We start from the raw sequence: 25,899 nt of genomic DNA, 5'->3' as shown, positions 1-25,899 counted from the left end.
GCCTTCTCCTCCACCGAAACTCCTGACGTCGGCCGCGCGCCGGGGGGAGGCGGGAGCGCCGGACGTCACGGCAGCCGCGCGTCACGGCGCACGAACAGCGGGTCGCTCTGCGCGCGCGCGGGAAGGGGAGGTGGAGCGGGGACGGCTTGTACGCGCGCCGGCGTTTCCGCACACCCCCTCTCCAGTACCTCACCGGGGCCGGGAACTGCGGGTGTCCGAGACCCGGAGCTGGACAGCACGGGTCGTCTGGCACCCGGGAAAGTGTGGGACGGCTCCAGGCCGCGCCATCCCCGGTGCAGCGAGGGAGGAGCGGTGCCGCGCGCCTGCTGAGTAGTCGTATCGGCGGGGGCAGTCGGGGCTCCGGCTGCAGCGCGCTGTGGGAGCCTCTGCGGTACCCAACGGCCGCGGCAACCTGACAGGCGAACAGCGCAGGGGTTGTGTGCCTCCTATGGACAGTGCTCGAGTAACGTGCCGCACGCCAGTGCACGGAGGGGCGGCAGATGCGTTTTCTCAAACGGCTTTGGGTTTGGCCCAGCCTCCTGATGCAGTTTTGAGACCTCGATTGTTCAAGGACAGCATATTACTATTCACTTCGGTACAACCCTGTCTCCTCTACTGCTTACTTCAAAAAAACCCCTTGCCCCCGACAAGCCCAGAAATGCAGGCCGGCAGTAGGAAAAGCTGCATTGACTCCATAGCATGCAGGCTGGTGAGGTTTTTGGAACAATCCAAAATGCTGCTTTGCTGCCTTGAGGTTGTCCATTTCTCCCAGCAGAATGCAGAACGTTCTTTGCAGGAGTCACCTTCTTCCCTTCGGAAGTCAGTGATTTAAGGCAGCATCCCTTCAGCATGTAATCAGCAAGAAAGCACTCCCCAATGCATAGCAGAACAGTTATTACTGCTGCCCACGGAGTCTAAGTAGCAGATGCCTATAAATATTACTATGCCACTGTAATTAGTTTTGTATAGATTTAAAAAAAAAGCTTAGAGGCATGAACCTCCGTGTACAAGATGCATTAATCACCCGTGTGCATTAGCAAACCCCCTTGTGACATGCTGACAGGCAGTGTGTGTGCAGGAGTCACACGGAGGTAGCCGTGACCTGTGCTGCTGCACCTGACTGCACAGTGCAGTAATCCCAGCTGAGCTACTGACGTGCTCTTTTCTGGCAATGAGGCCAGAGGCATTTAACCTTTAAGACAATTAAAGATTTGTAAAGCTTGGGCAAGCCCTCAAAAATCTACCCAAAAAAACAGCTAGGGGCTTTTTTTGGCCGCCTTAAACAAACCTGGAAAACCCCAGTCAAATGAAGCGTAAGACCTACATCGTCACTATAGGTATGTATAATTAGGCAGGAAAGTTCTTTCAAACAGACACGTCTCAGTGGGATAGTCACCTAAGCTGCACACCCAGGGCAAGTACATTTCCAACTGAACCACATAGAAACCCAAAAAACTGCAAGGCAAGGCCTACAGCCTGTTTTAGTATCTTCCACTGATATACACTGTAGGAAAGGATAAAAACAATCTTAAAAAAAATAATTGAAGAGGATTGTGACAGAGAAGGATCAACTGATGAAGCATATGCAAGAAAGGCACAAGGCTCTGAATCACACTGATTAATAAGAATGCCAGAGCCAACATGAAGGAGACAGTTATCCTCAAAGTGAAGACACTTTGTTCCACAGTTGGCAAAGCCATGTTCATGAGACACTTTTTGAGACCAAGAGTCTTTAGAGAAGTTAAAAAGGTGACCTTTTCTGCTAAATGATAGGGAAAGAGCCAAGAAAAATGCTGACTGGGTGATGCTCCTGCACCATCAGGCAAGATCAATGAGCCACAGCTGCTTACACAGCTTTGAAAACACACCCTTGCCTTAATGTTCCAGTTCATGGCCATTTGTCAGTTTTAGCATCTTGCAAATGGATTTCACTGATGGAGGAAGGGTTAGTGAATGCTAAGTTTTCAAGTCAGAGTTCCTTCACTACAGAAGAAGCTAGCAAGGGTTGTGGAAAATCATCCCACATTCCTCTGCCCTCCTGGTCCTTTTTATGCCTGCATAAAGCCTGCAAAGTGCAGAGTATTCTCACTGCACTATAAGCACCATCCCAAGAGTGCTTTGCAGAAGTGATGTACATCCTGACAGCACTATTGTACCATAATCCCTGAAACAAAGTACCTTCAGTATCAGGAGCAGGGTAAGCAGTTACATATTGACTTCAAGATAAAAACATATAGATCAACACCAGAGACTAGCAGGTCTCACACTGTCTCATACAACTCAGCCCAAACTCAGGGACATGGTTCTCAGACTGAATGTCATGCTACTAGAGCAAAATAAAGCTTATAGGAAAACAGTGTAATTGCTGATATGGAAGAGTATAAAAATAGATGACAGAAGTTGCAGTAAATCGTACTAGTTACTCAGGCATTCAGTATGAGCCCTATACAGGCAATGGAAGTTGGGAGAAGCAGGGGTACAAATTACAGGGTAAGAACATCTTTGGACAGTCTACTCAAGCAATTGACTGCAGTCTGACACTATATCTCTCCCCAAATTCCAGAATCAATCTTATTGCAGTAAGAGGCTCTCACCTTCTAGATGCATTGCTTGAGGCCAACAAGTCCCTGTATTAGTTAACACTAAAGCCACAGCTTACAAGACATTCCAAACGGGAACAAACCCAACCCTTCTCATGGTCATGCCATCATCCTCCTTCCCAATTCTCCTTGCTTCCCCACCACTCCATAGCTAGAATTATGTTACCACATTTTGACATACATCCAGAAAAGGATATAATTAAATTATTAATTTCTAGAAAAAGTACATTGTAAATGAGACTGGGCAGCAGTACTGACAAGTTTGTCTGCTCCCACCCCATCACTGAAGTTTATGAAGCAACACATTTACCTTTAGGACTCAGCCATATTCAGTAATCTAGAACACGGTCACTGTTGACTTCACAAATAAGATTATTCCTCTAAGTTTCTATTACTCAGCCATTTAATACAAGTCTGCTATTCAAGATGGCAAGAGTAAACTGAAGAGGTGCTAACTGCAAGTGTATGAAATTACACTATGTGGCAAATAGCATGCTTTCATAAAGATCATGTAGGATATTCTATACAAGACTAAACATACCCATAAGAGCTTGTAGCAACTGTTGCTTCATATTTGTTAATTTACATCTTAAGGCAGACAATGGACCTTGCTGCAGTGACACTGCACAGACTCTGTTCTCTTTAGCAAACACAACTGTTAATTTTTAGAGAAAGAAGATTTTTACAATGCAGACAATTTTACATGAAGTAAACCCCTGAATAATCCATGATTAAAAGCTAAATAACGAGATTTAATAATCAATATTCTGGTTAACACAAAAGAGTATCTGTAAAACATAAAGCAAGTACAGTTGACAAAATTTTCCCTTCATGGATCTACACTGACCAGACAGCAGAGCAAAAAGCACCTATTTATCAATCAAATATCTGATGAGGGATAGGCTGAAGAAGCACAAGTTTAGCCAGAGGTCAATATTAGAGTAAATTAAAAGAGATTTCTAACAGAACAGTAAATGTATTGTCATTCTAACATTCTTGTTACAACTGTACAGTGCAGCAAGCATTTAAGTTTCAGTGTTTGGTCAATAAATCTCCTTGATTCTTCCTTAAGTTCCTTAGCCCTTTTCCCCCAGTTTCATCCACCTCCCTTATAAAATAAATAAAATAAAGTCCTGTTCTCTAAACTTCAGATGCCCAAATCTTACACAGGTCAAGGATGTTTGTGTTACCACACCCTTTTTTTTTAACCTCTCGATGCCTTTTGATCTAGTGCTGTTGGTATAGGATGAGCTTTGCTACAGCTGATTTTATCTGCAGCACCACCAGCAGAGAGCTGAAACATTAATGCTGCCAGCTGACACAACACTGGGTTTCTGCAAGGTGCTGCAAAACTTTGAAAATAAATTTAATCTGCATAAAGAGACCAAAATAAAACCTCTGTTATGAGAATAAAAAATTTCATATTCTTCCTGGTGCACGAAGAGGGAGGGTGGGGAGGAAGGGAAGGGGAAAAAAAAATGCTGTGAGCATCCCAAAGCTGTTATCACAAAGGAGTTACTATCCTAGTAGTCAGTATAATCTGATAACCATTTTAACATTGTGCACAATAAGCCTTAACACATGGGGGACAACACTAGTGTTACTGGGGATAAAAAACCCAACCAAGCAAAACAAACCCCAAACACTGAACACTGATATTTCCCAATTTCCTTTCAAGAAGCAGTGCATTACGGCTCCACAAATTGTGGCTGTTTAAGCTTCTTGACAGGGAAAAAAGCACATGCAGGAACAAAGACACTCTTCTGAAGAGCTAGCTTACATCTCCTTAATACATTGCTTTGCTGGAACTTGAAAACAGCAAGGTCAGATAAACGTTGCTTGTATTCAGTGCGAGTGGAAAAGTTGTTATAGTTCTTACTTGAGAAGGAGTTCATTAACTACTGAGTGAACATATCTCCCACACAGGAGAACACTCACCTTTCTAATGTTCCATTTCACCAAGACAAGGGATGCATTTCACCATCGTTATGTATAGATTTTCTGTCCTTATTAATTCTCAGGCTCCAGTAAAGTTAAAGAGGAAATGTGCTACAGTACAATTATTTGAAAGTTTATTCTCAAATCTTGTAGAGAACAGTTCTGGGATATAATAATTTAATCTTCTCAAATCACTTCTATTTCACATGAAATCTGCAATCCACACATACAATAAAAGTTCACAATCAAACATGAAGAGAAAGTGAATTCCACAAGTCTCAAGCCTGTTCATGTTTAACCTTCTCTTACTGAAAGATATGAAGAATGTAGAAATAATCTCTCAACAGACAGAGTAATTTTACTGAAATGCAATGGTCTAGGCTTCTAGAGTTAGTTACCTAACAGGTGCATTTTCTGTCAGGAATTCTCTTGCTGTGTACCCTGAACTAATATTTGCAATAAGCAAAATTATACCTTGCAGAAGAGATTTGAAAAACACTGATTTTATCTCTGTGCAAGTTTCTCACAACCACAGAACAACCCAGTTACTAAGGAAAGAGGATATATCAGAAGGAGAAAGCATTATAGCTCAACCCTCCTTCTCCCCCATAAAACTAGTATTCAGACTTGCATGAAAAAACAGTCTACATGTACCCATGTCAGCTCCTATATTTGAAAGACATAAATTGCAAACATCTTTGCAGAGAACATCAGCTGGGATACATTCAATCCAAAATGAAGTATTAGTGCTTCTATAGCATCAACTTGATTTTACAGATTGAAGTGAATGAAAAACTTGACTAACAAATACAAATACAGCCTCTGCAAGAGACATTACAGAATCACAGAATCGTAGTGGTTGAACGGGACCTCTGGGGATCACCTAGTTCAATCTCCCTGCTAAAGCAGGTTCACCTGGAGTAGGTTGCATAGGAACACATTCAGGCAGAAATATATAGTGCATGATTTCTGATTTTTAAATAGATCTCTGCATTGATCACAAAACATGTATTTTAGACACACTAGCAAAAAAAACCTGTGTTAACACTGTAATCCAACACAGTATGGATAGAAAGTTGCTCCTTTACCAGTACAGCACAGCACAGAAAGCACTGCAACGTACACCACAGCCTTTGCTTGCTCAGTGATTGAATCTATACTGTTTCCCATCACTGTATGTTAAAGCTTATTATCTGATTATTCTACTATCAAATTTAAATTGCAGCCACTTTAACTCCATTATGTCATTGTATCTGCAAATAATTCAAAACATCCCCAGTATGATATGCCATATTACTTTGAAACATTAATTATTGTATTCTGCCTTATTTTTAAACTCTTTTCAGAGAAATACCTACTCAGTCTTTAAAATAGTTTCTGAACTTTCAGTGTGTGGCTGAACAGAAACCTAGAGCTAGCAGCCACCTTAAGGGTTACTGATTCAACTAATAAGAACAAAGATTTTAATTCACTTTTCCCCAGATTAATCCAGAATAGGATTCTGAAGCCTTCCCTCTCTGCCATCTTCACCTTGAAATTAGCAATTTTTTATTCACTTCTGACTGAGATTCTTCATTATTTAATGCCTATGCAAATGGAAAGTTTGTCTTTTGTAACTTTTCAACAGACTGAATGTTTTCAGGCCAACAAGTGTTTTCAGAGAATAAATTTACTATGTACAGTTCCTCAAATTTTAAACATAAACCAGTGAAAACTGAGCCGCTCTGTATTTATGTATGAACAGAAGAAATTATATTGCTGAGAATACCAATCACAAAGTGAGATTATTAGCAAGTGCACAGTTGGGAATAAGGTGAAATCCTATTCTTCTAGAGCTTTGGCTTGAACTTGCCAGAAAGAAACTCTTTTAGCACATCAGTATTTTTTCCTTCTGGTGGCGAGGGCCATCTGTCATGATCTGAGGAAAATAAAACAACACACTTAGTTGATGGAGAAACAAGCATTTTAGTTTTGTGTCCTCCCACTGCCTGACTTCAGTTCTTTGAACTTCAGTATTTTGTAGCCCATTTCTTACCAGGTATTTCTAGGTTATGGCTATATAAACTTTGGCCTCCATCCACAATCATGGTTATTCCAGTTATGAACGAAGCAGCTGGAGATAGCAGAAAACATACAGCAGGAGAGATCTAACAAAAGAATGACAATTTAAAACTTTTTTAAACTACTGGGAATTGTTTATGTCAAAGACACTTGCAAAAGTTTTACAAACAAGACATGCTCAGTAATGAAAACCCTAACAGTCTTGAAGCCATTTTTCCAGCCACAAACATCAAGTGCATAACAGATGAAAACCAGTAAGCTCTCAAAGAGCAGCATCAGGTGCCAAAAATCAAACAAGAAAGCTGACTAGCTTATCAAAGATGCACATTCTTGGTGGAAGAGAGCTAAGTGCTTTCAAGATACACTTTTTTTTTCCACATTAATATTCATTTGTTCAGTTCTCTCTGCTGGAAGTCAACCTTTTCAGGAACTGATACCTACTATAAAACACTTAAGCTGTAGGAAGCATCTAAATGAATTTTTCAGTTAAGTCTCCCACTTGGCAGTACAACACATTACTACAGTTTTTATATTTTTTAATATTCCATCATAATATGTTATACATACAATAAAGATGATTCAAAAGAGACAGAAGTAGAAACACTACAAATGTTCTGAAATACATTACCTCCTCAGGAACTGCGGCCCTCTTGGCAGGAATCTTTGGTATGCTGTTTAACCACATCACTGGTCCTTGTTCTCCATAGTTGGCAAGAGCAGTTTCTGAAAATACTAGTCCCTATTTTAAAACAGTGCAATGAAAATTAAGTTCTCTTGCATATGTTTAAACTGTGATCATTGTAAAATGATGAAGTCATCATTACTGGGATTTTCTGTAGAATTTATCTAAACAACACTTGAATGCAATCTTTTTAACTTAATGGAATAGTGCAATTTATACAAGAAGGTAATCTGGCTGCTAGCCACATCTCTATTCAAGTGCAATAATTTAGATTATTCCAGTTCTTGACTGTCACATCAATAATTATAAAGCGAGGAGTATAAAGAAGAAAGTCAAAGACTGTTTTGAAATTACAAGCATTTCATACTAGCTTGCAGCAGAAAACTACAAAGTCCCTAGAAAAACTCATCAATAATTTGACATCTGTAAGAACACTAGATTGGCTTTATTCTGAACCATGAAGCAGATTTCACAGTCAAAATTCAGACTCTCCCTATTTAGCTTCTATAGAAACAGAAAAAGGCAACTGTTTTTGCTCTGATGATTACATACAATCCAGTTCAGACTTGAGAAGGAATACAAAGGCTACAGCAATGGAAACACAGGGTTACATAGATTAGTTATGACAGAACCTTTGCAACTCAAGGTTAAGTATGATTACAAACTTTTAAGTCACCCAGGTAGCACATGCTATGATTTCTAAGATATCTGTGAAAAGCAAGTGACTATATTTTGGGAGTTAGGGAAGTAACTCCAATGTGAAAAGACTGGGTTTAGAATATATGTTTCCCTCTATATGTACCCATTCTCTACATGTTATTTTGCTCCTATGAAGCAGTAACCATTTTGTATGGTTACCACAGACCTAGTGTGTCCATAAAGGTGACAGAAGGATATAAAGTATTATTGTAACTACAATGTGGATTTTTGCTACAAATGTAGTAATGAAGAAAGCAAATACATTTGAGAGAGCTAAACCACTGAACTGTTTGCTTGTCAAAAAATTATTTTGACATGTGCTATAAAGTATAATTAGTATGATTCATTAGGTAATTAGCATGCCTGAAAAATATGCTTACATAATAATTGTCTTAATTACTTACTTCCCTAAGACTTAGAAAACCAGAAATGAAAACCCCAAAACCAACAAATAAACAGGGAAAACGATCTTGATGTTTAACAAGTGTCCAGATGAGTTTGGCTCACAGATGCTACTTAAGAGCCACTACCTGAATGATAATCACACATCTGCCATTTTCTGCTATGCCTAAGAAAGTGAGAGAGATATTTTAGGGGAAAAGGCACAACAGGGTGTACACACATCCTAAAAAGATAGTGGAAAGATCTCTTCCTAGTGACCAGTGAAACAAATCTGACAACTATAATGGGAGATAAGACAACTTCAGAATGTAGAAACAGATGGAAAAAGTTTACCTTTCCTCTTTTGTTTCCAAGGGAGTAAATGTGCAAAAAAAAATCCCCACTAGAAAATATAGCTGCTGTTTTCATACAGTTATTTTAAACAATTGGTGCATGCTACCTACTTCTTCAGAAATGTGGCAGGCATATTTTAGCTGACCTGTATAGTGGTTTCCTGTCTGTAAATATTTGATAAGAAAAAAATCTCAACACACATTTTAACATTTAATTTCTTTGAGAGAAGGTCCATTCCAAATACAGTCTTTTTATGCCTATAACTAACCTGACTTAACCTTTAAAAGACAAAGTAAAAGACATTATGTGACACAATCAGAGATTTTCAAAGTAACTTTGTAAACACAGGTGGTAACCATAAGCATATCTGAATCTCAAATAGAAAAACATTTTGTGACCTCATAAATAATATAATCATTACTGAAAAGCAATCTGAAATTTTACAACAAAGGTTTGTAAGACAGGTCACCAACTCCTGCCAGGAATCATTTCATTAAGCTAGGGAAAAAAAAAAGAGAGCAACAGGTCAAAGCAGAAAGCAGAAGCAATTTTATTCTACATCTCTGGCTCTTCACCCAAACAGTGCAAAACACTTTCAAATGACCTGAAGAACATAGATGGGGGAATCATTAAATACATACATATATAAATAAACCACAAACAGGCTATAGATTTTAAAAATCCCTTTGGGCCTGGAAGTTTTAAGTGTGAACATGTACAATAGCTAAGCTTAATCAGACTGTTTGCCATTACTTACAGGAGCAACACTGTTGATTCTTACTCCGCTGTGGGCCCACTCTAAAGCTAAACTCTTGGTTAGGTTATTCACTGCTGCTCTTGCAGCTCCTGTATGCCTATTGAGAAAAGAAAGCAAAGGAAGCATCTGTCCCCTCAGCTAACAGTGCCCTATGTTCATTCTACCACAGCTTCACTAGGAAAGTCAGGATAGCTTTCCAACCATCTGAGACACATTTTCTTGTTTGTAAGTTTGGCTGTAGCTTCACATTTTAAACAAGCTATGCTATGAGTTCCTGTCACTTCTGGAAATACTTATCATACCTTCGCCAATGTGATGTGAGGTCAGCCACCTGCTACTGCTGAAGCAGGCTTATAAAATGAAAAACAACTGAAGGCAAAGTTCAAATTGTGTAGAACTACAAAAGGTAGGCTGCACAGGTAAAGCAACAATTGCAAGGTCAGTAGTCTGAAAAATAGTTTAGATCTTCTGACAAACATGATTAAAATGAGCTATTATTAAAAAGTTATTACTATGAGTGGATGGAGATAGAGACAACCATAGACTGGGTGATCTCGTACATTTTGCTGCTGTAGGAAACTAGTCTGAAATGATCACAAGCTTGGTAAGATGCAGACAAACTTACTTCAGTGATAAATAGCAGCTAGTGGGACTCAGAACAAACTAAGAGTTTAACTCCTTTAGCCTAGCAGAACAGACTTACAGAGGATAGATACAATAGCGTCTCAAATACCAGGAAAGGAGTAAGAAAGACTTAAGAAAAGCCTAAGAAACCCAAACTTATTCGCATGTCCAGGCCATAAATAAATAACCTCCAGACACATTATGAGCAAACATGTTCAGTTCTATGTTCAGAATTTGTATTTACAAAAAATTGTATCAGGTGACTTTTGGTATGTGTGGTGGCTCAACTCCTAAAGGCACATCTTTTTCAGTAGTACATTTCTAAATCAAGTGTCAGTTCAACCAGAACTTAATTTGAAACTAGTTTTGTCCATCCCTCTACATCCACACAAAACAGTTACTTGGGAATCTTTTTTCTCCTGTTGTTGAGAATTAGGGGTTTTATCTCAAACTCTCAAGTACAGCTTCGGCCTATTTGCTGTGGCAATTCAACCAGACTTAACAGGAGTGGATAAGCTCAAATAACTGTAGCTTCAGCACCACCCTGTGGATCTCTAAATTTATTTTGTGCCACCAAGGACAAGGTAAATGAGAAACTATTCTGCTGTTCCTTTAAAATGTTACATTTTTAAAAGTTCCAGCCCTTAATCAGGATAAAGAGAGCTAATTTAACGTTTGATTAAATTATATATATTTTTTTCAATTAAGAAATTGTAAAAATGCAGCATGTTGACAGCTTAAACATTTCCTTTGAAAATAAAATAATGGGAACAATTAATTTTATGAGTATTGTCTTTCTTTCCACAAACTGGAGCTTTTTTGGAGAAAACGTTTCCAATTATAAAGCTCCTGTTTGCCTCCACCTTGAGGGCAAAGAAACTGAAACAAATACAATACACATATGGATATGGAGGATGCTGCATTTTCATATAGACAGCTGTGATCATTTGTGTCAGTATGAAAGCACTAGCACTAGCGATCTTCTCCAAGAAAGATGGCTACAAAAAATGAGAGTAGAAAGGAAAATGGCAAAGGCAGGTATTACATGACCTGAAGGATAAAGCTAACACCTGGTAACATAAGAGAAGTGATACTCCTACTCCCATTCTAACTCCCATAAGTCATACACCATGAAGACCTACAAACTGATAGTAGCAGAGCACAACAAGTGCCAAGTTCTTGCAAACCCGCCAGAAATTTGGAGAGATAAAAAGTAAAGGTTCCATTTCAGTCCAACTAGACCCACAACCATACCATTTCCAGTGGAAGTTTCACTGGAAGTCTTGCTTCATGCTTTTTTAGGAACAAGTCGAGACAGATCAGATGCCATTTACTCCTGTAGTCACTACTGAATTAATGAGAGATCCCCGCACAAACAGCCTATTGCGATCTTGATCTAACTACTGTATTTCTATACTCTGCTGCTGCCCAGAGAACACCCTTCTATAATGAAGTGTTTAGGAGCAACTAGTACTTCCTGGGGAAGAATATAGGAAAATGTAAAAATGAAAAATATATTACGACATTCCAGGAAACCCATTTCTCACAGCAGCAGTAATGTTGACAATGACACCACCATGTTCCTGCATCCAGGCGTTGTACACTGTATGAAGGAGGAAGATAACCTATAAATATCAGATGAAATGCATAAAAATGAACTTCCCAACTGAAAGTCAAATTTGGAGTCTTGACTCCAGCTATACTACAAATTTCCCATGCATGTTGAGAGAAACAATCTGGACTTTATAACATAGCCTCACCACTGCATTGGTGAGACAACAGGTAAGGCTCTGTGTTTATCAAGAAGCCTTTTGGTGGAAATTAAGATTTCATGCTTCCTTGTCAATTCCTACCACATTCCCAATGCTGAGAATCATAGATCATATTTCCATTGAACTTTAAATTAACATCTTTGATGGGAGGAAAAAAAAAAATCTTTTGTTGTGTTATGCAGAGCCACAAAAAAGCTTTTTCAGTAGTTGCTTAAGTGAATATCCAAGCCAACTGACTGGCCTTAGCCAGGAGATCTTACCTGCCCCAAAATGTGTATTTGTATAAATGAATAAATGTAATGTACAGTTTCATGAAAAGCTATGAATGGCATTTATCGAAACAATACTCACTGTCAGGTTAAGGGTGTGAAAGAAGAAGGCAGGCAAACATTACTTGTCTGCTGGTATTGCTGTGGAAATCCAAAACAAATAAACAGAAAAAGCTTGGGTGATCAGTCCTTACCTGCTTTGCAGCAGTAGAAGGTCCCTGTCAAGTTTGTGTCTATCACAGCATGCCAGCCTTTTGCACGGATGGCTTCAGAAGGACTTGGAAATTGTCCCCCTCCATTATTCACCAGGAAGTCAATCTTCCCATGAAGACTCAGTGTAGACTTCACCAAAGCTTCTACCTGAAAGAGTATTTGTTAGTTTGATATTCTGACTGAGCTATATACCAAATTTTCATTCTCAGTATTTCCTCTCTCATATTCTTTTCAGTCATGAAGAGGAGGTACCAGTGTGCAGAGAGGCTGGAAGATTGGTACAACAGCTTTAGTCAGACACAGATGATTGGGGTCAAGTCCATCTTCATTTAGGAAATCTTCCTGGTATAATGCAGGTGCAGAGAGGGACCTGGGGGTGCTGGTTGATGGTAGGATGAACATGAGCCTGCAGTGTGCCCAGGCAGCCAAGAGGGCCAATGGCATCCTGGCCTGCATTAAGAACAGTGTGGCCAGCAGGAGCAGGGAGGTCATTCTGCCCCTGTACACTGCACTGGTTAGGCCACACCTCGAGTACTGTGTCCAGTTCTGGGCCCCTCAGTTTAGGAAGGATGTTGACTTGCTGGAACAAGTCCAGAGAAGGGCAACAAAGTTGGTGAGGGGCTTGGAACACAAGCCCTATGAGGAGAGGCTGAGGGAGCTGGGGCTGCTTAGCCTGGAGAGGAGGAGACTCAGAGGTGACCTTATTGCTCTCTACAACTACCTGAAGGGGGGTTGTAGACAGGCAGAGGTTGGTCTCTTCTCCCAGGCAGCCAGCACCAGAACAAGAGGACACAGTCTCAGGCTGCGCCAGGGGAGGTTCAGGCTGGAGGTCAGGAGGAAGTTTTACACAGAGAGAGTGATTGCCCATTGGAATGGGCTGCCCGGGGAGGTGGTGGAGTCGCCATCACTGGAGGTGTTCAGGAGGAGACTTGACAGGGTGCTTGGTTACATGGGTTAGTTGATTAGGTGGTGTTGGGTGATAGGTTGGACGCGATGATCTTGAAGGTCTCTTCCAACCTGGTCTGGTCTAGTCTAGTCTAGTCTAGTCTATTAAACAACAGGACTGAAAGGAGGAGATTCAAGGCACAGAAGGCTTGTAAAAATCAAAGATGCACAAAAGCCTGATACTTAAGACCAAGAATTTTTTTTTTTTTTTTGCAAGAGTGAGGGTGCTCACATGAGATGCTGCAATTATTCTTAGGTAGCTCAAGAAGGTTAGTTTGCTACCCTACTCTAAAAATTCTGGAAATTATATAAGCTGTCTTCCTTGGCAAAAGAAAAGTCAGTATTTGACTAAGCTACTTTCGGTGTATAAGCAAGAGGAACAATTACTGGTAAGAGCACACTCTGGTGCTATTTATCTTTGGCTACTCTGAGAAAGTATTAGCAGAAAAGAAGAAGAGAGACTTTATTCATGCACTTAAAGAGCTATCAGTGCAGAAAAGGTGTGGCTTGAGTTCATATGGGAGGAAAGAGATGCTGAGAATCTAAAACTAATTCTTAATGCTGACCTAATCTGAGCTACAGGCTATAAACTAAGCCTTCTGCATTGCCCTCCACTTCAGAAGTACAGGAGCTTTGCCACACACTCACACTAAACAGAAGAGCACCTCTTGGGGGAAACTGTTTTTCAAAGCATTCAATGATTTTGCAGATATCAAAGCTGATATATTTTTCCTATTACAAGGTAGCAATAAGAACTCTATAGCAACTGTTTAATAATTTAACCTTTATCTCAAGAAATGGGAAATGGGTCAACATGACTCTCTTCCTGCTTCCCTTACCTATCAGAACTAGATACTATGCATCACTTATTCCTACTCAAGCATATATCACAAGTTAATCTAGCATCTGTGGTCAAAGAAAACAGACACAAAAACAAAACAAGAAAAGACAAGCAAAGCAAAACACACAGCAGGAGTGCCACTGCTGCTGCTACAGATTTGACTAGAGGAAGGATATCAACCAGCCTTCCTCTGTATTGACTTAGCAGTAGAAAACATCAGAAATGAACAAGCCATGTGTGATCTGTATGTAACCAAGAGTGTCACCAACTGTTTCATAAATAGCTGTCTTAAGCTTTGGCTGCTAACAGTTCAAGATAATTTAACAAAGTAGTATGCATCCTGTGAGGATGCAGCTTTGAAGAAGAAAACCTAAACAGACATATATTGACTTCAGCCTGATAGAAAAACTAAAGTCTGATGAGAAGAAATGCCTTTAAAATATAATTTTGATAGCTAAATCACCATCTTTAAGTCCTGAATGTCATCTTATTCCTCACATCAATCACTGCAGCTTGTGGAATCTGAGGAAAGAAAAAGAAAGCCAACAAAACCCCAAAACATCTATGACAGCAATCCCAGAGCCATGACTTGTGAGAATTGTCAAGCCACAAAGTCTTTCAGGTTTGCTCACAATCAGAGAAAAGTTATGCCTTGCTAGGCAGCAAAAGTTGTTTTGTTCAGCAGTATCAAACTCTTCTTCTTGTCAGCTTGAGAATCTTGCATTGACTATTATTCTCCATTAGTCACTGAAGTATGGGCTCATTTATAGAATAGAAATGGTTTCAGTCCAAGCAATATTAGAACAAAGGCTATTCTGGCTGGAGACAGGTAAAAAAGAGAGAGAGTGTCCTGAAGGGACAAAAAGCTTAAAAAATGCTTTGAATCAGAGAATGGGGCAGGAGCCAGCAGGTCTGTTTTTTTCAGGAAATTGCCCACGTTGCCCAGGCTTGTCTGAACATATCTTGGGGTCCAAGTTGGCAGAGAGAGAGTGATTGCCCATTGGAATGGGCTGCCCAGGGAGGTGGTGAAGTCACTATCACTGGAGGTGTTTAGGAAAAGACTTGATGGGGTGCTTGGTGCCATGGTTTAGTTTATTAGATAGTGTTGGGTGATAGGTTGGACTCGATGATGGCAAAGGTCTCTTCCAACCTGGTTAATTCTATTCTATTCTATTCAAATAGGGAAAGCTACAAAGCCGAAAGGCCCTGCAAGCCTCGGCAGCATCCTCTTTTCTACAAAGCTTGCAGCTACAAAGCCTTTGGAAATAAACCCTGTATGTACTACAGCAACAAGCTGCAGAAGCCAACAGAAAGTGAAACTGTTCCTACAGCTTTCACGTCTTCGATGCCATTTTGGTTTTGTTTAAATGCCCACGCGTGCCACGTGGTACCACGACCAGGGAGTAATTATGACATCTGATTTTTTATAAGCATCTGGTAAAGGTCTGTTGCCCTACAGAATTCTAGAGTTCCCTCCCCCCTTGTGGGCAGTCTCCAGCATGTTGCTGATGATGTTCTCGTTTTCCTTTACAGTTTAAATGACTGTTTGTTGCTTCTGGATTTTTGCTAATATTGTTTAAATTGTTACATGTTCCTGCTGGTGAGATATCTGTTCCACAAGTGAATGTTTTGAACCAGTAAATAGGTTTTATTAGTATTTTCTGTGGGGCTTTTTTAATTAATAAAGTTATTCATGGTTTTATTAATGGTTCCATCTATTGAATATTAATAACCTCCATACGATCATAACAGAGAGAAAAAAATAGACATAAAGAGTCATTAAAAAACCCAGCAAACAAATTAACAGAAGAAAAATCCACTGAGAAGACATTACAAGCACATTTTTGACAGGTGGACAACATCTGCTATGGCACATCAATTTAAAATGGGTCACATATTGTATTATAAGAAACTCTGTAAGTGTTCCTACTTGTCACACCATATTCTTAGGGCAATAAAAAAAACTATCACCACAAACACATACGAGTTCTGCTTTCCAAAAGCCAACAAAAGCTAGCAGGCTCTCCAGTGACAGCTTGGATGGCTCCAACTGTAGCAATCTTCACAATGACTTTGTGTTGTAGAGAATGCATTGCTGTAGTGCTTCTTCCAATTACAGTAAACATGAAGACTGCAGCCACCAGCATTGTGAGAAAGAGTGTCTGGTAGAATACATTTAGATCACAGTAAGGACCAAAGAAGACCCTTTCTACTCCCAGCTATACAAAATCCACTTGTAAATAGCATTGCAAGAAAGCTGCTAAAGACTCCTTTGGTAAGCAAACCCAAACTACACAAAACTTAAGTGTATCTGAAAAAGAGCAAAAGAACAAAACCAGGCACTTCAGACATCACCAGAAGACTAAAGCTCTTACATACAGACCTTTTGTATGTGACAACTCAAAAGTATTACACAGCAGCACACCTTCACAGATAACTTTTATGGCAGTATTTACAAGGGACCAATGATTGTGTGCATTCACAGGTCACCTTGAACATGAGTAAAACTCAATAGGCAAACTACCCACTACAGAGTGTTAGAGATCTACTATCTGGGGACAAGAAGTAGTAGGCATTATTGCACAGTGAAAACAGGTATTTTTTGTGTTATTGCTATGTTATTTAAAAGTACAACAACAGGAATCTCTCATACACAGCTCCCCACCAAGCCATAGTCTTCCACTACAGGCTTCACACAAACAGGCATTAAGTATTTATAAACCAATCAAGACTATGGTAAGCTATGAAGTTTATTGGAAAAGAAAAGATACTAGTGAACTCAGACAGAAGGTAAGTGCTAAACAGCACTGTACTGAGTCTGTCTCAATGAGTCTTGTTTGTCTCATGTCCAAGGCATAGGTTTTACCCTCAGGGTCTGATCCAGCAGCAGTTGTTGCTAGAGCTCAAGTACGGAAAGGGACACTGTGCACAGAATTTGGAATGTCTGGTTTCAAGAAGAGCAGGAGCTTACTAGAAGTACAAAGGTTACCTTTTACTTACCCAGGTATGCCTTCTACCTGTCTAGATGCCAGTTAAGGAAATGTTTGTCCAGAGTATGTAGAACAATGTTTTTTCAAGAGTGAGAAGTTCTTTCATGTCTGTGTTTCTCCCATCAATTCATTTAGAGAAACTCAACATTTAAGAAATACAAACACATGTTTTCCCTTCACAACCCCTACAAAGATAAATAGAAAGCTCTTCTCATAATGGAAAAGGGATGGAGTCCTTCTTCGTCACTCTGGACACCATTATGTTGAGGCATTGGAATTAGTTAATTAGATCCTTAGTTTTTGGACTCTATCTCAGCAAGTGCTAACTGACCTGCTCATGTTATATTCAACACATAATGTGGGCAGTGCTAAAAAAATATGCAAATAATTTAAATCACTTCAACTTCACAATCACAAAGAAGCAAGACTCATCATAGCATACACCTCAGACCACAAGATAAAGAACCGATGCACAATCACTGCAGGATGAGGCCCCATGAAGACAAAGCACAGAAAGCTCAGACGCACTTACCAACATTCCAGAACCCTTTACTCTTACAGCTTTAAAAACAAAACTGGTTTGTTACCCTTTACAAAACACTCAATGGAAAATTAGCCAAAAGCAGCAGCAAACTCATGACAGAAATAAGCCTAACAGGTTATGCAGTGGCTGAAAATCTTCCATCAAGAAAGATTATTTCTTGCACATTAAATGAAAAGTAAGCTTTGTTAGAAAGTAAGAGGACCTCTGAGGATAAAGATTAAGAGACTTAAAAATGTGAATTCATTAAACTATTCCCATGATATCTGCCATCAAGCTTCTGCAGCAGTTAATTCACTGTACTTTCTTTGCCTCTTCCTAGGCCAGAAAAAAAACTCTTACAGATATATTGCACTATATGATGAGGGACAAATCTCATTATGCTTGAATTTCACAGATGCAAACTAGGCCACACATGAGGAATTAGCCATCTCATCTTCAAAGCAGGTCAGTTACTTTCAGATTTCTAAGAGGAGGGGAATTTTTTTTAATTTATTTTTTTAAATTCTGGCAATTTTGAAAACACTTTCATCTTTCTCAGATCTCTATTGATAAAGTCCCTCTCTCTAGTTTGTCTGATTAAAAACTTAAAAACAGGACAAAATTCACAGGGGCCTTCAGAGAAATGCAGATGGAGATGGGGCATACTACAGTATGAACAGATGGCTCGTTCCCACAGGTGATCATGGTAGATTCCTTTAAGAAATTAAAAGATTTCCTTTTAGAAAGGTTTCAGTGAGATGTCAAAGAGAAGGAGATACTAAATGAATGATGTAATTCTGCAGGAAACTTCCTGGGCTTTGTAGCTTGTGAAGGATCAGTTCTGACATCCAAGGAGGCTTGAAGGGTTTTTTTTTCCCTTGCTGAAACATTTATAAGGTCTTTCTCCTTCACATTCTTAGGTACCAGAGCTGAAAAAGGGGATGTAACAACTCACAAGGAATACACATTAGAGGCTCTCCTCTCTACCCAACAATGTGCTTCTGTGAATTTCTGAAGTAAATTCTCTTCATTCATACTAATCTGAAATCAGACAGTAAGTTGAAAAGCTATTAATTAGTAGCACACAGACCCAACACAGTAGTAGAAGTCTTGTTTCTTTGGGGACGGAAGCCAACAGTTTAAATGCCCTCTCACTCCATCTTCCACTGTAAACAGGAAGCTATTCCTGTATTTGTGAAAATGATGAAGTGTTTTATTGCTATATTGACTCTACTTAAGATTTGCCTCCTAGGCTAGGCAAGTCCTTCACTACAACTTTTACTGATCCCTCTTTCTAAGACTCCATGTCCTAGGCACTAGGCTAAGAAAGAAACAGATTTTTAAAGTGGATATATAATTATCTTTGAATAGAAGGAAAAGCCCTAAAGCATTTTTCCTCTAGTCTCCACAAGGCCACTTACAAGAAAGTATTTACCATTGTTGCTCTTAGAAAATAGAATAAGCCATAACGAGCAGTGGCTTTTGGAAAATCTGCCACACCCCTCAGTTCTGAGTTACTAACAGTTTTTATTAGTCTAAGTTACCAACTGTTAATTAACCTAGCTTAAATTTATGAAGTGTAATGAAATGCTATCTTCACTACAAATTTAAAAGCTGAAAATAAGAGCCACACATTTCTGGGCCAATAGTAAACTTAGCAAGTAACAAGTGGTCAGGATTTAGCAATCTTTGAGAGTCTCAGCATTAAAGAGCTAACATGGAGGACAAAGCCAGAAAAACAAGAGCTAGAGAACAAAAATCACAGGATGCCTCTAACCAGTAAAAATAACTGGTCTTTGAGATGCGCATCTGGAATGAATCAGTATTTGTTTAGTGGGTGCATTTAAGTTCTATCGTAATAAGCAACAGAAATTGTATTCCTTATTCAAAACTTCCACAAAAGGCTTACAAAATTTCCACGATGATTTCTTCTAAACAGGACTTCAACAGAAAGAAGAGCAGTTGGAGAAGTGAAGTGACTCAAACTGTAAGACTGAATCAATGACTGAAAAGTTCACAACTGGAGTTTCCATCATTCTAATCCAAAGCTAAATTGTTGTTTGATCTACCTTATTCCTCTGAACCCCCCCTTCAACAGATACAGACATGAAATGAGAATGGTTTGTAAGAACCTTCCACTGACAGGACACACCTCATAGTGGCTTCTCCAACATGAGAAGCTCTAAGAAAGCTCTGATGTATCTGTAGATGAGTAGGTTAAACCAGAAACAAGTCAATTCTACGATGAAACCGCAGAGTAATTGCAGACAGAAGTTTCTCCAAGTATCATCATAGCCACCAGTAACACAGAGTAATGCCTAAACACTTTACAGAGTACTACAAACAAGGCTTTAAAAGCACCTCCAGGAAAGTTTCCAAAGCCATTTAAGACTGTTTTCTCCAATATATTTTTATTAAGCCATACTTAATAATGTTAATGGCTTAATGTTTATTAAGCCATTCTTAATAAACAGGGAACAAAGAAGGAACAAATTATTTGTTTAGTGGAGGTTACTTCTTTTTACCATCCAAGCATGCATTCCACCACCTCACAGAGCAATTCAGTTCCCACTAAATAATTTTTAAACTGATGAAGAAATAAGATTCACTTGCAGAAGGTTATTAAGCATGCCAGAGTACTTTCTGTAAGAAGAGTGACACGAAAGAAGCTTTAAAATTTTTGCTTCTTTTACCTCTTTTCTTTCCTGTAGCTTTAATCATCTAAGTTGCCCTCTGACATCTGTCACAAACTATTATATTGCACTGCTGATGCTAGTAAACACAAACCTAAAACTCACTGGTAGGTGAAGAGGCATACTACACAGCCCCAGGGTTCATCTCCTTCAGGAGAGAAATTCTAAGTACATCACCATTAATATTTTATGTCATGAGCTGCTCCATGAGAGAAGAATTTTACTTCTTGCTTTACAGTTATATGTTAGGAGATTTCCAGAATCTACATAGCTACTGAAGTTCATTAGTACTTCTTTAAGTTATGCTAGAATTTAATAAAAGACTTTGAAAGGTTAAGAAAAATATACCAATCAGTTACTGGAATGTTTTCTAGCTGTCTTCAATAACTTAAAAACCCAACCTAATGCTGGATTTGTAAATGTTTAATTAGAGAGATTAAAAAATCAGGAGGTAAATGCAGACTTCTGAAGAAACTGGATTAAATAATTTTGCTCTTGATCTTCCATTTTTTGTAATACAAACAATAAAGAAAAAATCAAATATGATAGTAATACAGTTTGTAGAGAGACACCTCAAATTCTAACCAGAATTTGAAATATGGCTAAAATAATAGTATCTGTGAGGGTTTTTTTGCTTTAATGGAAGCAAAAGTGTCAATGCTGGAAACTTGTGTCAAGTCACAAGCACTGAGATTCCATGCCATGACTTCCTGTTTGAAGGAACTAGTCTGAGGTCTCCATCTTAACACTGTATCATATCATAGTATCATAGTATCATTCAGGGTTGGAAGGGACCGCAAGGATCATCTAGTTCCAATCCCCCTGCCATGGGCAGGGACACCCCACACTAGATCAGGCTGGACAGAGCCTCATCCAGCCTGGTCTTAAACACCTCCAGGGATGGGGCCTCGACCACCTCCCTGGACAACCCATTCCAGGGTCTCACCACTCTCATGGTGAAGAACCTCCTCCTCACATCTAGCCTGAATCTCCCCACCTCCACCTTCATTCCATTCCCCCTAGTCCTATCACTACCTGACATCCTGAGAAGTCCTTCCCCAGCCTTCCTGTAGGCCCCCTTCAGATACTGGAAGGCCACAATTAGGTCACCTCAGAGCCTTCTCTTCTGCAGACTGAACAGCCCCAACTCCTTCAGTCTGTCCTCACAGGAGAGGTGCTCCAGCCCTCTGATCATCATTGTGGCCCTTCTCTGGACACATTCCAGCACCTCCACATCCCTCTTGTAATAGGAGCTCCAGAACTGGACACAGTACTCCAGGTGGGGTCTCACCAGGGCTGAGTAGAGGGGGAGGATCACCTCCCTCGACCTGCTGGCCACACTTCTCCTGATGCAGCCTCACTGCTGTCACAGAAATGTGACAAAGTGGGCTCCAGCCTGGCTGTAAAACATGCCAGTGTCAAGGCCTGCTATCTGAAATATATATGCATGGTCAGAAACGTATTTGCAATTACAAATGTTTTCTTGCTTAGGTAGCTAACGAATGGTTTTTGCTTGGAAAGCACATCTTCATTTAGATCAACTTAACAATGCTTTGCTGGTGCACCTCTCCTCTGATGTAAGCCACTTTTGAGAGGGCCAGAGACGACCCTGGGAGATCTGAGAATTTATCTGCACAAAATGCTTTTGAGATGTTATGTCCTAGAGCAAGATCATAGCCTTTACCTCATCTTCTTTGCGGATATTGCACTGTATGGGAGTCACTTTGGCAGGCCCCATGGAAGAAAATGTTTTATTCAGTTCTTCTGCAGCAGCTTCTATTCGGTCCAATTTACGAGAGGCAATAACAACATTGCAACCTGTAGAGGCAAAATGAAACATCCTTCAGCCAACAGAGCTGAAATTAGAGTTATACTAGGCTATTAATAACATCATTGTAGGATGTGCATTTATTAATCGCTGACTAGGAGATGCAGTGTTGAAGTTCTTGCAAGAGAGGGACATGACTGACATCAGGTGCTTCTTAGCAACAAGATCCCACTGTGCCAGGAAAAAAAAGCAATCAAAAAAATGTCCACAACATTCCCTCTCCTTCCTTCGGAAGAGAAGAAAGCCTGTAAGCTGCAGTCAGCAAAATAGCTTTCAGCCATCACTTTTGCTGCCTGTGATCACAACAGCCTCATTTATCAATTATGTGATTTAAAGATGTTTCAGCAGGTCTCGATTACACAAAAAGCTTGCTCCTAAAACCACAAAAATAATCTTAGTGTATGTCTGGCTGCAATTTTGACTAATGGTGAGCAAATGTAATGCTCTGCTTTTTAAGTCTACACAGCATGAAGGAAAGGATGATAGCCTCACAAGATTAATTCCTATCTGCAGACTACAGACACCAGCAGAGGCTTTCCCATGACACTGCCATGCACAAGAATCCTTGCTCAGAAATGAAAGTTAAAACTATGCAGGAGCTCAAGCTTTCTATTTTTTTCAGCATTTGGATGCAGGACTCAGTCTACAGAGAAAAACAGTGCAGGTGCCAAATTAATAGCAAGCACTCATGCTACAGTCAGTCTAGTTTCTTCTGTCACACCAGCAGACTCAGGACTGCAATTGTTACTACTGAAACAGACTATAACAAATTAATTCCCAGTGCAAAATCCACTAGGCATGCAATTTCACATTATGGATAAGCAAAACACTAGCTTCCACTGCCAAGTGGGCAAGGAGGTCTTGCTCCCAGTTCCCTCCTTCCATAATCCCAGCAAAAGCCATTCCTTCCTCACACCAGCTCTGCTGCTCATCTGCTTTAATATAAACTAATTCAACACCCTCAGCTAGCCCAAAAAAGAAAATAACACCTTGGCAGGTGGTTGTGGGTTTTTTCACCTTTTTTTTTTGTTGTTAACCATTTTGCTGAGTGGAATTTGGCCTCTCATGTGATCAAACAAACACCAGAATCAACTCGAAATAACTTGTGGGAGTAAAGAGCAGCAAGCTGTTGATTTGGCTCAGGCTGTCTTGTGAAACTACACATAAACCTAAAAATAATTTTTTTTTAAAAAAAAAAGAATAGATGAGTTTAATTCTTCCAGAAAGAACTGCTGCACATACATATCCCTAAGAATGGGATCTTTACCTTCAATCTGTGGCCATCTTAAAATAACACGTCTTGGAGGTATCTTGATTTTTTTACATTAAAAACTCTATGCACTTGCACAGCCACCTGACTAATGCAGAATAGAGTTCATAAAGTGAACAATTACCAATTAACACAAAGTACTAAATCACAGTAGTATAGTTGTATTTATCAACTTAAGCGCTTATTAATATAGTGTCACAGTATCACTAAGGTTGGAAGAGAGCTCGAGGATCATTGAGTCCAACCTGTCACCACAGACCTCATGACTAGACCATGGCACCAAGTGCCACATCCAATCTCCTCTTGAACACCTCGAGGGATGGTGACTCCACCACCTCCCTGGGCAGCCCATTCCAATGACTAATGACTCTCTAAGCGAAGAACTTTCTTCTCACCTCGAGCCTAAACTTCCCCTGGCGCAGTTTGAGACTGTGTCCAATACATATGGTGATACTGAAAAAGGTCCAGTAAAAGACCATTCTTCTGCTAAATACACGCTTGGTACCTACTGCACAAGATGCCCAGGGAAGTGGTAGAAGCCTCATCCCTGGAGGTTTTTAAGGCCAGGCTGAGTGTGGCTCTGAGCAACCTGATGTAATGTGAGGTGTCCAGGCCCATGGCAGGTAGAACTGGATGACCCTTGAGGTCCCTTTCAACCCTAACAATTCCATGATTTTATGACACTACTTCAGTTATTTTTCTTCACAACGAATGACCACATAATTTCCTGACAGGGTCAGGGTGAAAAGTGCACAAGTTTCCAGATGAAAGGTTTAAAATCTGTCCAGAAGGCTTCAAAGAGGGCTTGTTGTAAAAACAATGTACGTCATGACTGGCATTATGTCACTGTTCGTGCACACATTTTCTGGCCAGCCAGCCCCCTCCAGGAAAACCACAAAAGTTAAAGTTACACAAGGAAAAACTTCCCAGTCATTTTGTCAGGAGTGGTAAGCAAGTCTGCAGGTAAAGGTTCCTCAGACTTAAATCACAGCTCTTCAGTTTTCTCACATGTGCCTTGTCTGCAAAGCTGAAAATCTGCAGCTTTGTTTGCTGGGGTTTTTTGGGTTGGTTGGTTGGTTGTTAGGATGTTATAGACATACAATTTTGTTATTTGTGGTTTTACTGGAAAAATAATGCAGATCAAATTAAGTATAACTTTAAGGCAACCGAGTAAATAACATCAACCAAGAGCGTGGTTACATTTAAAAAGCAGCTCTTTACAGCAGCATGTAAGGACATCTGAAAAAAACACTTAGTTTCCAGTAATACAAAAGCAGCAGAACTAGCCCTCACTTAGCTGCACAGACCAAGCGAAAAGCTGGGGCAACAAAGGCCAGAGACAGGCAGAAATGTCTCCCAGCACACTCTTAACAAAGAAAGCTCTTTACCAGGCAGTGAAATGGTGTGGTGCACATTTCAACAGAGCAAACCATGGGGAGTGTGTGAGACTTAATGCTCGTGCTGGTATTTTGTAGACAATGTATGCAATCATGTTAATAAACATTATCTGGAACCAGCCTGATGATCCTGTATTGAAGCCTGCGGAACATGTGTTGCAACACAGATAACCCAGAAGAGGAGTTTTCACTCCAGGTTACACTGCTTCTCTGTCATCAGCAAGGGACTGGACATGGCACTTGAAGCCATGGTTTAGTAGTCATGAGGTGTTGGGTGACAGGTTGGACTTGATCGCTGAGGTCTTTTCCAACCTTATTGATTCTATGATTCTATGAAATAACACCCACAAAGCACAGGCTGACGACAGAAGAACTTCAGGACCTTTCTGTCACAAGCACTGCAAGAGAAGCACCATTTCTCTAAGCTTACAGTGTGCAGCAGTTCAACACCACACTACACGACCCTGTAAGACCCACTTCAACAACCAGGTAAAACCTCCAGTTAGGCAAGACGAAAATTCACTTACAAGGGAATATGAAAGAAAAGGTTTGGGTTTAATATGACCTCACTTTGACGTCTGTAGTTAAAATAGCACATCTTCCAAGCACCAACGGGTCAAGACAGCCCTGGATCCACCTCACTTCGTTCTCTTCGGTATTCACTGACTCCTGTCAAAACGTCCTACCCACGAACCCCTCACAACCGACACCTGGAGCCCTGCCTACCCTCCAAAACGTACCACAAACCTCCGAACGCTCCCTGAGTGGCCGCCTCAATATCCATTCCCCGCCTTCGCCTCACGCCGGGCCCGGCTCCACCGCCCCCCACCCTGCTCCATTATCCCACTGAGCCTCCTTGCAGAGCCCCACCCCACGCCCACCTAGGGCCAGCAGGTCGGCGGCGATGGCCTTGCCGATGCCGGTGCCGCCGCCGGTGACGATGGCCACCCGCCCGCGGAACAGCCCCGCCGCCAGCAGCCCACGCGCGGCCGCCATCTTTCCCCTCCGCCTCACACAACGGTGGCTGCCACGTGACGCGAGCCCCGCCCGCCCGAGCGCCGG

The 25,899-nt window shown here is 40.5% G+C and overlaps 1 protein-coding gene across 1 annotated transcript; it reads right to left on the bottom strand.

The window, feature by feature from the left end:
* Positions 1–4,645: 4,645 nt before the first annotated feature.
* On the bottom strand, positions 4,646–25,847 carry PECR (peroxisomal trans-2-enoyl-CoA reductase). Its single transcript, XM_068138917.1, has 8 exons — positions 25,719–25,847; positions 22,027–22,160; positions 12,332–12,497; positions 11,618–11,699; positions 9,473–9,569; positions 7,228–7,338; positions 6,574–6,685; positions 4,646–6,456 (listed from the first exon to the last, which is right to left on the bottom strand). The coding sequence occupies exons 1-8, from the start codon at positions 25,831–25,833 to the stop codon at positions 6,368–6,370; spliced, it is 906 nt and encodes a 301-aa protein (XP_067995018.1). The 5' UTR covers positions 25,834–25,847; the 3' UTR covers positions 4,646–6,367.
* Between the last annotated feature and the right edge of the window lie 52 nt (positions 25,848–25,899).

The sequence above is a fragment of the Melanerpes formicivorus genome, unplaced genomic scaffold (genome assembly GCF_026170545.1).
Source record: "Melanerpes formicivorus ecotype bairdi unplaced genomic scaffold, bMelFor1.0.p_v2 SCAF_5, whole genome shotgun sequence".
NCBI lineage: Eukaryota > Metazoa > Chordata > Aves > Piciformes > Picidae > Melanerpes > Melanerpes formicivorus.
This window is presented reverse-complemented; position numbering and strand designations above follow the sequence as displayed.